Below are 13,450 nucleotides of genomic sequence, written 5' to 3'. Positions count from 1 at the left end.
ATTGAAACGAATAACTTTATCGGGAATCATTTAAATAGTTCGCGAACGTTAGCTTCGCATGCTGTTGCTGAACGCAATTTTAGTTAGACATAATCTCTCTGGTGTGATACATAATCTATTTATAGAGCGACTGGACAGTCCACTATTACACTATATATCATACAATATCTACGTTAAACCACGTGATTCATTTAGCCCTATCAAAACGTCGGGATTCACAGATCCCTTCAAGCAGAACGGGCAAATCCCTTTCATCATCCCAAATAAAAGAGGCTTTGTAAAGAGTGCTGAAGTGGGTCCTTATAAAATAAAGCTTCTCTCGGGCAGGCACATTTGCCACATTAAAGATTTAATAAAACAGCTGTTTCCACAGTTGTTATTTAAAAAAATAAACGAAATCCACACACACATACACACACATACACTCGCTCGATATTTTCACTATTACCGGAATCATTATACTGGCCAGTTATTGTCAGTTTAGTTCACAGCTAGGTTATTTTGCAGTCGGTGATAGAATCCGAAGGCCAAATATTTGTATGTTGACGCCGAGCGCACCAACAACAACCAAACTAATTTAAAAGGATTCGGGTAAATCACAACACGCTGCAGATGGATGAGATCAAAAGCAAATTCGGAGGCACGTGGAAGCTGCATCGAAGTGAAAAATGGGATGAATTTCTCAAAAAGACGGGTTAGTAAATATATATTATATTATTTAGTAGAGGTTGGGGTTTTTTTGTGTGTTTTTTTTTTGTCCAACTGCCCCCTTTCCTTCTCTTCTTTGAATTGCATCTCATTTCTTCCCGATCTGGCAACTCCTCCTATCTTTCAACTTCTTCCGTTGTCCATGTCCAGATCCCAGTCCTTGTCTCTCCAACCGCGGCAGGTGCTTGTCTCCTGCGGCTATCTGTGCCACACACCTGTCATTCCCCCATCAGCTTTTGGCTGTGGACTTAGTCTTATGTAGTAGATTTGGTATAAAGTGTTGCTACTGGCAGAACCTAGTGGGAATTTTCCTATTAACTGAGATGTAGAACGCTGAACTCTCGTACTGACAGTCTGCAGATCAAAACCCCTCAGTGGAGGTTGATCTTTCTGTTACATCTATTTTTATATCTACGGTAAGCTAGTTAGTATAGGGGCGATCTATTATCACGTAACGCAAAATCTGGCATTGTTTTAGTAACCACCTCCAGGGACGGATCCAGGATTTTTATAAAAGAGGTGGGCCACGAACGTATTTTTTAAAAAGCAAGTTTGAGATTGCCGAAGGCAAATGAGCGGAGTTCAAAGGGAAATTTTAAAATAAAGATGCTCAGAGACGATTAGTTTTGTATAACATTGTGGATGATGAAATCATATTTTTTTTTTTTACCAAAGATGGCACTTCAAACAGGCGGGGGGAGGGGAGGGGGTTAAGTGACCCCTGTGACTATGGATCCGCCAATGTAAGGTTGTTTTAATGTTAAGACTCCCCACGAGTATGTACCGCTCATCGGTACTCCTCAACATGCTTGCTTTCCCTGTCATTATGACGTCATTTCGGGTTTCCTCTTATGAGTACATGTCAGAATTACCAAATGTTTGACATCCAATAGCCGAGGGGGTGGGACGTAGACCAGTGGTAAAGCGTCCGCCTGATGCGCAACCAGTCTAGGACCACGACTGGTATATCAAAGGCCGTGGTATGTGCTTCCCTGACTGTGGGGTGGTGCATATAAAAGATCCCTTGCTACTAATGGAAAAATGTACCGGGTTTCCTCTCTAAGACTATATGTAAAAATTACCAAATGTTTGACATCCAATAGCCTATGATACTGTTATATTTTTTATATTTACGTTTGTTTGCCTTGAATACTAGAAACTCATATATTAAAGGGACATTCCTGAGTTTGCTGCATTTTTAAAGATGTTATCGACTAACATAGACTTTTTAACAATTGTATTTACATATCAAATATATTTTCCTGCATAAAATATTAGTGGCTGTATATTAAACGTGTTTCTGATCGTTCTAATATTTGTACTAGGTTAAATTTCATTTTATTTCCTAAAATATGTTTTTTCGTACGTACGAAATTATTTGAAGACAAAATCCAGTTTCAACTACTTACAAATATTAAAACGACCAGAAACACATTGAATATACAGACACTGTTATTCTAAACTAAAAAATATATTTAATATGTAAGTTTAATCGTAGAAATATTTTATTAGTCGGAAACATCTTACAATGCAGAAAACTCGGGAATGTCCCTTTAAAGAACGAAGTAGAAATGACTGGCTGTATTTTACTTTAAAGCAAAAACAGTTGACAATTATTGTTTTGGAAACATTTAATACCTCTAAAAAAAACCCAACCCTCCCCCATAATAATTTGTAACGCATCCTTTGATATCTCTCCCCTAGGGCGTTACGTCATTGTTGAATGGCCCCATCCATCATGATACATGTCACATGTTGGTCTTTTTAAAGTCGACATCGCTGATGGATATATGGATGTGACATTCCATGTTTCATTACATCAACCTGTCAAAACGAAGTTGAAGGCCTCTCAGAATTCATAATGGCGTTTCGGACATGTATGTATGTATGTATGTACGTACGTACGTACGTACACACACACATACATACACACACACATACATTCATACATACATACACACATACATACATACATACATACATACATACATATATACATACATACTAGCCAGTGCCAGGTCTAATCACCGTAGCTTGTAGGCCCCATGCATATAGTTGAGTTAAAGAACATCATTTTCATGGATGCCTCAATAGCTCAAAAGGTATCGTGGCAAGTTTGCAAATTAAGGGCGATTCAGTGCCATAGGTTCGAGTCCCAGCAACGGTATGGGACAATTTGTGAGGCCAGAAAGGATTTAATTATCCCCTGCTCCAGTGCGTTAATATCTATGTATGGAACAGTCAAACTCGACATACATACAATATATAGATATTCATACATCAATATATATATATATATATATATATATATATATATATATATATATATATATATATATATATATATATATACACACACACACACACTTCTGAATGCAGTAGGGAAAAATCTCACTCTCTCTCTCTCTCTCTCTCTCTCTCTCTCTCTCTCTCTCTCTCTCTCTCTCTCTCGTCAAAATAACCACATGTTAGACACAAAATAGCCGTAGTTTAAAATGTGATGAGGTATCGTTAAAAATTATGTTCCTTTTATTTCTTATGACGGTTATGTTGGTCACTGTGTTAGGAAATTTTAAATGTCACCTTGCCTCCAAACTGAGGAAACCATGTGTATTTTGGATATAATTACGGTAATGTTTGACAACTGTGTGATTGGGGATAATTGCGCGTTGCAACTATTACATTTCATTTAATTTCAACTTATTTTCGTGCTTATATCCAATGAAGGTTCAAACACGCTGTCCTGGGTACACACCTCAGCTATCTGGGCTGTCTGTCCAGGACAGTGGGTTAGTTGTGAGTTGGTTAGTGAAAGAGAAGAGGGTGTAGTGGTCTTACACCTACCCAGTGAGCCCTTAAGAACTCGCTCTGGGTTAGAGCCGGTACCGGGCTGCCAACCCTGTACCTACCAGCCACCGAGGCCGGTCAAGTATTACAGAGGCGTGTGCAGGGTGAGAAGTATAAAAGGAATAAATTAATGTTTAACGACATCCCAGCACGAACAATACATCGGCTATTGGGAGTCAAACTATGGTAAATGCAAACAAATAAAGTGATGATCAACATCAATATAACAATTCAAGATTTAAATAAAAACAGTAAAGAACTGTGCAAAAATACAAATATCACAGACAGATACTGACTTTTACTCAAAATTTCAATTATGCTGTATTGGCCATCTCAAAGAGAATGTTACACCCCTGCACCACGGTGAGGTCACAGCACGCGCAGGGGAAGTATAAAAGAGAACCTGGTTAATTGTAAATAAGTAGGATATTGATCATTAAATGGGGTACCCGACTTGTCCGGTGCTGCCTGAAACGAAAAAAAACAGAAAGAAAAAAAAGGTGAGGAGTATAGATTATGACAAACGAAGTTTATAGGAGGCCGCGGGTGGGGAGAGGAGAGAATCATGCTCGCTCGGAAAGTATATTGAAAAAAAAAAATTGCTTGAGACCACACGCCTGTATTACTAGACATGTATAACCCTATCCAAAGGTTTTAACATATCTGCGCACATAATACAAATTATGTTGCGAGCACCCACGAATACAATTTGATCGGTTCCCATCGTTTAACATTGAGCACCGAAACCAGTTTAGCGAGCATTTCGTACATGACGTCGAGATTGCGTCAAATGAACGCTGAACAGGCAAAATATTGCTCCGAATTTACGAAGCCTGATTTTCTAAAACGCAGGTCTTTAAGCATTGTAAATATACGTATATAGTTACACGCGTGTAAGACAAAGATAGGCTTTGTAAATTCGATTTCGATTTCTCGCTCCAGCCCGTGCACCACGACTGGTACATCAAAGGCCGTGGTATGTGCTATCCTGTCTATGGGATGATGCATATAAAAGATCCCTTGCTGCTAATAAAAAAGAGTAGCCCATGAAGTGGCGACATCGGGTTTCCTTCCTCAATATCTGTGTGATCCTTAACCATATGTCTGACGCCATATAACCGTAAATAAAATGTGTTGAGTGCGTCGTTAAATGAAACATTTCTTTCTTTCTTTTTTGCTCTGTCTTGGGGGCCCAAGTTGGGCACGCACATGTTATACATAATGACATTACGATTGGTCGCAGGATCGTTCGCACTCAGTGTCCCACGACTGCGTCGTTAAATAAAACATGTCCTTTCCTTTGTAAATTCAGCCCAGTGTAATGACGCCTCGAAACATTTTAAACCACGGCTATTTGATGTATAACGTATTTTTTTTACTCTTGGTTTAGATAGTGCCGCCAAATTTAAACGCTGCCGCAGCATCTTTTTATATGTTTTTTTTCTTCCATATACAGGAAAGCACACACCACGGCCTTTGATATAGCCGTAGCTTCTTAGTGGAAACTTGGGATAACTATTTTAGTCTGTCATATAAGACATTAAAGATGGAGGGTGGGAGTGGTGGAACGGAACTCTCGTTTGAACCCACCTCACCTTCAGAAGCATGTCCATAAGGGTGAGCGATTGCGGCATCTCGCTAGACTGGTTTTAATGTTAAATGCGGGTAGGATGTAGCCCAGTGGTAAAGCGCTCGCTTGATGCACGGTTGGTCTAGGATCTAATCCCGTCGGCGGGCCCATTGGGCTATTTGTCGTTCCAGCCAGTGCACCGCCACCGCCACTGGGATATCAACGGTCGTGGTATGTGCTATCCTGTCTGTGGGATGGTGCATATAAAATATCCCTTGCTACCTTCCTCTCTGTGATTATATGTCAAAATTACCAAATGTTTGACATTCAGTAGCCGATGATTAATAAATCAATGTGCTCTAGTGGTGTCGTTAAACAAAACAAACTTTTTAATTTGAGATAAATGTGATACCGATAGAAGACCATGGTACCAGTCAAAATATTCGCAAACGCTCGGCCTCTTGAAATCACCATTTGTTAAAATTACTCAGTTTTTAGGGGAGAATTATTTTGAATATAAGAAGCTATTTTAGTCGACTGTACTTCTAACACGGCGAGTAAATAAATGGTGGTAGAAGGACCTCGTGGAACTAAATTCTTGTTTTGGATGTACCACGCCATCTTGCCAATGTCGAAACCACGGTCGCCAGGCGAGATTATCGGATGTACTTCATCGAAACTACAACATGCTGATGCCATTATGTAAAAATGTGAAATTTGTTTTGTTTAACGACATCACTAGAGCACATTGATGAATTAATAATTGGCTACTGGATGTCAAACATTTGGTAAGTCTGACTAGTAGTCAACAGTTTGTTAGTTTGTTTTGCTTAACGACACCACTAGAGCACATTGCAAAGGATATTTTACATGCACTTTCCCACAGACAGGAAAGCACATAGCACGGCCTTTGACCAGTTGTGGTTGAAACAAGAAAAAACCCAAATCAGTTGAATGGATCCACCAAGGTGATTCGATCCTGTCACGCAAGCACCTCAGGCGAGCGGTCAACCGGCTGAGCTAAATCCCGACCCTCTTGCCAATGATATCAAAAATTATTCAGTTTTCATGAGCGACATTTTTGGGATACTAATAGCTAATGGAAGGAAAAGAAAAATGTTTTATTTAACGACGCACTCAACACATTGTATTTACGGTTATATGGCGTCAGACATATGGTTAAGGACCACACAGATACTGAGGGAAGAAACCCGCTGTCGCCACTCTTTTCGATTAGCAGCACGGGATCTTTTATATGCACCACCACATAGACAGGGTAGTACATACCACTGCCTTTGATATACCAGTCGTGGTGCACTGGCTGGAACGAGAAATAGCCCAATGGGCCCACCGACGGGGATCGATCTCACACCGACCGCGCATCGAGCGAGCGCTGTACCACTGGGCTACGTCTCACCGCCTAATGGAAGGAAATGTTTTATTTAACGACGCACTCAACACATTTTATATACGGTTATATGGCGTCGGACATATGGTTAAGGACTACACAGATACTGAGGGAGAAAACCCGCTGTCGCCACTTCATAGACTACTCTTTTCGATTAGCAGCACGGAATCTTTTATATGCACCATCCCACAGAAAGGATAGCACATACCACGGCATTTGATGTACCAGTCGTGGTGCACTGGCTGGAGCGAAAAATAACGCAATGGGTCCACTGACGGGGATCGATCCCAAACCGACCGCGCATGAAGCGAGTGCTTTACCACTGGGCTACGCAATATCTAATGGTAAATGGTGGTAGAATGTAGTGGAATTGAATTCCTGTGTCGGAAACACCACGCCTTCTTGCCGTCGCTATAGGATCGATCCCCGCCGGTGAGCCCATCATTTATTTGTCGTTCCTGCCAGTACACCAGAACAGGCATATCAAGGGTCCTTGAATGTGCTATCATATCTGTGAGATGGTGCATATAAAACTACGGTTGAACTGCTGGTGCTCCCTTGCACCTACCAGTGCAGGCGGTCCCTCCTTCACCTCCCCAACCTCTTCTTGTCCTGGACGGATGAACCGGCCGAGGCCGGTACTTGTGCCAAGGACAGGCGTGCGCTACAACAGCTTGCTCTGAATGTGCACGTTAACCTTTTTGGAACTGACCGGCCTCGGTGGCGTCATGGTTAGGCCATCGGTTAACAGGCTGGTAGGTACTGGGTTCGGATCCCAGTCGAGGCATAGGATTTTTAATCCAGATACCGACTCCAAACCCTGAGTGAGTGCTCCGCAAGGCTTAATGGGTAGGTGTAAACCACTTGCACCGACCAGTGATCCATAACTGGTTCAACAAAGGCCATGGTTTGTGCTATCCTGCTTGTGGGATGCGCAAATAAAAGATCCCTTGCTGCTAATCGGAAAGAGTAGCCCATGAAGTGGCGACAGCGGGTTTCATTTCAAAATCTGTGTGGTCCTTAACCATATGTCTGACGTCATATAACCGTAAATAAAATGTGTTAAATGCGTCGTTAAATAAAACATTTCTTTCTTTCTTTTTTGCTCTCAGTCTTGGGGGCCCAAGTTGGGCACGCACATGTTATACATAATGACATTACGATTGGTCGCAGGATCGTTCGCACTCAGTGTCCCACGACTGCGTCGTTAAATAAAACATGTCCTTTCCTTTGTAAATTCAGCCCTTTCCTTTTTGGAATTGGAATTGGAATGGAAAAATGTGGCTATAATGATGTCAGAATTACCAAATGTTTGACATCTAATAGCCGATGATTAGTAAATCAATGTGCTCTAGTGGTGTCGTTAAACAAAACAAACTTTCGTGCCAGTGATATTAAAATTATTCTACATTGTATTTTTAGGGGCGAACTTTGTGTTGAGAAAGATGATGAGTTTGAGCAAACCGGAGCAGACGATTGAGGTGAAGGACACGGCGATCGACATCAAGACGAAAATTGGGGTGTGGACCATAGAGGAGGTGATGAAGGTGGACGAGGAATACGAATGTGAAGACCAATGTGTCAAACAAAAGGTAGGGACCACACTAAGTGGGGGAGGGGGCACAGCTCTTGGCGGGGCAGAGGGGGGGGGGGAGGCAGACGAAAACTGGGGTGTAAACCCTGGATGAGATGATGAATACGAATAACAATGTGTCGAACACAAGATAGGGGCCACACTAAGAGATGAGAGGGGCAGAGCTCTAGGCGCGTGTGTAGGAACTTTAGAGGGACGTGAGAGTGATGGTGGGGCGAAAACTGGGGTGTGGAGGTGATGAAGGTGGATGAGGAATACAAATGCGAAGACAAATATATCAAACACAAGGTAGGGTCTACTGGGGGAGGTGTCAAGCTCTAGGCGCTTGTGCAGGGACTTTAGAGGGGCGGCAGAGGGGGAGGGGGCAAAAATTGTGGTGTGGACCATAGAGGAAGTGATGAAGGTGGACAAAGAATACGAAAGAAAAAAATGTTTTATTTAACGACACATTCAACACATTTTATTTACGGTTATATAGCGTCAGACATATGGTTAAGGACCACACAGATATTGAGAGAGGAAACCCGCTGTCGCCACTCCATGGGCTACTCTTTTCGATTAGCAGCAAAGGATCTTTTATATGCAGTCCCACAGACAGGATAACATATACCACGGCCTTTGATATACCAGTCATGGTGCACTGGCTAGAACGAGAAATAGCCCAATCAGCAGACCGACGGGGATCGATCCCAGACCGACCTCGCATCAAGCGAACGCTTTACCACTGGGCTACGTCCCGTCCCAAAAGAGTACGAATGAGAAGACCAATGTGTCAGACACAAGGTAGGGGCCACACTAAGTTGGGGAGGAGGCACAGCTTTAGGCGCGTGTGTAGGGACTTTAGAGGGGCGGGGGAGGGGGGGGGGGTTAAACGAAAACGGGTGTGAACCCTGAAGAAAGTAACGAAGGTGGATGAATAGTGCGAATGTGAAGACCAATGTGTCAAACACAAGGTAGGGGCCACACTAAGTGGGGGAGGGGGCACAGCTTTAGGTGTGTGTGTGTAGGGACTTTAGAGGGGCGTGGGAGGGGGTTAAACGAAAACGGGTGTGAACCCTGAATGAGGTAATGAAGGTGGATGAATAGTGCGAATGAGAAGACCAATGTGACAAACCCAAGGTAGGGGCCACACTAAGTGGGGGAGGGGGCACAGCTTTAGGCGTGTGTGTAGGGACTTTAGAGGGGCGGGGGAGGGGGGTTAAACGAAAACGGGTGTGAACCCTGAATGAGGTAATGAAGGTGGATGAATAGTGCGAATGAGAAGACCAATGTGACAAACACAACGTAGGGGCCACACTAAGTGGGGGAGGGGGCACAGCTTTAGGCGCGTGTGTAGAGACTTTAGAGTGGCGGGGGAGGGGGGGGGGGGTAAACGAAAACGGGTGTGAACCCTGAAGAAAGTAACGAAGGTCGATGAATAGTGCGAATGAGAAGACCAATGTGACAAACACAAGGTAGGGTCCGCCGGTTATGCAAATGTTTCATTCTCAGACACATGCGTTCCAGAGAAATGTTTCTTTCCTGTACCATCTATAGGAATACTGCCACGAACAGCTCCCCCTCCCCATTTGTTTTGTTCATGAAGCTTGTTTATTCTAAAATTGTTCCAGTTACCTACGTACTTAACAAAATACGGAACAGGTGTAAATTTTAACTGTACAGGTGCGGATCCAGAATTGTTTTGGTAGGAGTCTACCTGATAATACTTAAATTGAAGTTATATATTAGCGATGAATGCACTTTAAAATACGTGTATTTTGTTTTCATCGTGAGCATGGACGCGTGTGTCCAGATCCCTCACCCCCCACCCCCCCCCCCCCTCCTCCGGATCCGCGTTTACTGAATACTGACATGATATACTTCCTGTTTTAGGCTTTTTGCAAGTACGAAGACGGGAAGCTAGTAAAAACTCAATCCCCTATTGGTGCTTCGGCTATCAAAGAACAGAAAATCACCCGAGAGATCGCGGATAATGACATGCTCATGGTAAGTCATCTGTGAATAATCAACCTGACTAAAACAAGCTTTTAAAATTCATAATGCCATGCGGAAATCTACGATAATGGGAGATTTCTTGAGGATACCTAAATTGGATGAGACAATGTGCACACCAAACTTTCGAAACGATCAAGCGATACGGACCTCAATAATTAATACGTAATAATGTACAAGGGAGATAATTTAATCATGAACTTCTTCACAAATATATATATATATATATATATATATATATACTCTGTCAAAAAAGAAACGCATAGGTAATAGGGAAAGAAGAAAAGTGTTTGATTTTACGAAATATCTTCTTCTTCTTTTTTATACAATGTTGCTGAATGACCATGTTTGTTAATGTTCCTGGAATGGGACAGCATGCCCAAATGCACCCTAAAACAAATTTAACGCACGTTGTGGCACGTTGTGCAACAATTGCAGGAAATCGGCGTGAAATGGTCAGATTTTAGCGAATGCACGTAACACTCGGGGAAAAGATTGGGGTAGTGATGGGTATTTAAAGCTGCAATGCTCGCAATGATGCCTCATTTCCATTTCCATTTCGACGTAGACGAGTTACAAGCCTGCCGAATCGAAACATTGTAATAGGCCTCCTTCAGTTAGGCGAATCGCAGTCAGCAGTCGCACGCCACATGAACATCTATCAGAGCACCATTTCACGTCACTGGGACAGGTACCAGCAGTTTCAATCAGCTGAACACCGGCCCAGAAGTGGAAGACCTCGCATAACAACTGCAGCACAAGATCGCAACATCCGGGTTCTGCACTTGCGTCACCGAACTGCCACAGCAACGAACACTGCTGGACGCATACCTGGTTTGAGAAGGGTGTCTGCACAAACCATTCGGAACCGACTTCGAGAAGCTGGTTTACGGTCTAGGAGACCGTATGTAGGCCCCGTCCTGCGACGTCAGCATCGACATTTACGTGTTCGCTGGTGCACGAATGTACAGGGGTGGAACTAGGAAAAATGGCGGCGAGTATGGTTCAGCGACGAGTCACGTTTCCTTCTACAGCGACGTGATGGACAACAACGTGTTTACAGACGCCGCTATGAATGTTTTGCCAACAACTGCGTCACCCAAGTTGACAGATTCGGTGGAGGGAGTGTTATGATATGGGGAACCATCTCATACACCGGCAGAAGTGAACTTGTGTTCGTACAAGGCAACCTGACAGCTGTACCCTACCGGGATGAAATTCTTCGCCGTCACATGCTTCCCATTTTGGATCGACAGTGAGAACTCTTTCAGCAGGACAATGCCAGGCCGCATACGGCACGTGTAACAATGGATTTCCTACAGAATGAAAACATTAATGTGCTGCCATGGCCATCAAGATCGCCAGATCTCAACCCCATTGAACATCTATGGGACGAACTGGACAGACATGTACGCTAGCGCGACCCGGAGCCTCAGACGCTTCCGCAACTGTCATATGCACTGCAGGAAGAATGGGCTAGGATTCCACGTGCCCGGATTCAGAGACTCATTCAGTCTATGTCAAGGAGATGTCGCGCAGTGATTGCTGCTGCTGGTGGCCACACAAGATACTGATTTTAGCGCCCTCGTGTGACGCTGTTTGGTGACGAAAACGCCTCCACTACCGTCAGTTTATAGCAAGAACATTGTGACATACTCATGTCACATTTCACTTTGATACGATCATAAATAACGAAATTATGCCACTTTGTATTAAAGAGATAATTCCATGAATATTTCGCCTATGCGGGTTTTTTTTTGACAGAGTATACATTTCTATAGTCTAACTCTAAATAAAGTATACTGGAAAATAGGACTTTTCAACGAATATCACTTTTATGTTTTCTGTAGATCTATATATTTAATAGCTATGTATATGAGTATGTGACATTTCCTCAGCCACACAACAAATTGTTTTATTATTTTTTATTTTGATGGTGTGCAATTGTATTTTTATTGTTGGTGTGAATGTAAGTGGAATACTGGAATAAATTTTCTCAGAAACTTTATTGTATAGTGCATGTACTATATAATTGTGATTAATTTAGATTCTATATTAGATTTATATATATATATATATATATATATATATATATATATATATATATATATATATATATATATATATATATATATATATAATATATATATATATATATATATATATATATATATATATATATATATATATATATATATATATTACACATACATTTATTTATTTAAATATTTGAAATACACTCGCATTTCAAATGACTGAGGCAGATTCAAATGGAAACAAAGGTTCTGTGAATAAAAAGAAAATATTGCTCTCTCAAACTAACAAAAATGTAACTAGCCCATAACCTTTATTCTATTAGTATGACATTGATCAATCTTTTACTGTTGCCTGTTTCAAAGCGTTAGTGTAATATATAAGAAAACTCCATATTTTATTTATTGTAAAATATTGTTTTTGTTTTTCATCATAGACAATTGAATGTGACGGCGTGGTCTGCAAGAGATGGTTTAAACGTGTGTCGTAAACACCACCTATGGGATTCCAATCCATACGAGATTCAATACGAAGACAATGCCAAATTTGTTGCTGCATATCCTGGAATCTGAAGCTGAAGACAGTGGTTCAAATCCTGTCAAAGGCTGACTGTGACACTTTTACTCATCTTTCTCACCTAACATCTTAATACACGTGCATCTGTCTGTCTGTCTTTGTTCTCTATATTACTATTTTCAAAGCAAAGTGTAAATAAAAGAAATGCCAAAACGTTGTACGTTTGTTCGCCCCCCCCCCCAATCCACCTTGTTGATGCACCTATTATAAATGTAAAAGAAAACATAATACCGATGGCACGGGTGTAAAGTTATGCCACACCCAGACTTGTCACCCTCTAGTAAGTGCTTTACCAGGTACTATATATACTAAACTGATGACATGGTTTCTAAACCTTTTATAAAACTACACGTTCACCATTCCTATTAAAAGGACCGTTTCCAATTTTAAACTGTTGCAGATATCATTTCATGATACTTGAATATCATGTTACTTTACAATTTCCTACTTAGAATTTAGTCATGTTGTTTATAGTTTTCTGCTTGAAAATAAATATTTTCTACTTGTATTATGTTTGTTTTGTTCTGCAGTTTTATTACAAGAGTAACAAGGCATATTGGTACGTGTATTTACAATAAAAATTAATTTGACACATCAAACGATTTTTAACGACATTTCATATTGTTTAAAGAACAGCAGTTTAATTGTAACGAACGTATTGCATAACGTATTCAGCAACCACGTCTGTCAAGCATGTAGCCAAAGAGGAGTCGAATGACTT

At 41.5% G+C, this 13,450-nt stretch overlaps 1 protein-coding gene across 1 annotated transcript; it reads left to right on the top strand.

Annotated features, from left to right (window-relative positions):
- Positions 1–255: 255 nt before the first annotated feature.
- LOC121391950 (fatty acid-binding protein, heart-like) lies at positions 256–13,235 on the top strand. Its single transcript, XM_041523398.1, has 4 exons — positions 256–694; positions 7,956–8,125; positions 10,000–10,113; positions 12,590–13,235. The coding sequence occupies exons 1-4, from the start codon at positions 613–615 to the stop codon at positions 12,641–12,643; spliced, it is 420 nt and encodes a 139-aa protein (XP_041379332.1). The 5' UTR covers positions 256–612; the 3' UTR covers positions 12,644–13,235.
- Positions 13,236–13,450: the final 215 nt, after the last annotated feature.

This window comes from Gigantopelta aegis, chromosome 3, assembly GCF_016097555.1.
Source record: "Gigantopelta aegis isolate Gae_Host chromosome 3, Gae_host_genome, whole genome shotgun sequence".
In the NCBI taxonomy this organism is placed as follows: domain Eukaryota; kingdom Metazoa; phylum Mollusca; class Gastropoda; order Neomphalida; family Peltospiridae; genus Gigantopelta; species Gigantopelta aegis.
Note: the sequence above shows the minus strand (reverse complement) of the source record. Positions and strands in the feature narration are given on the sequence as shown.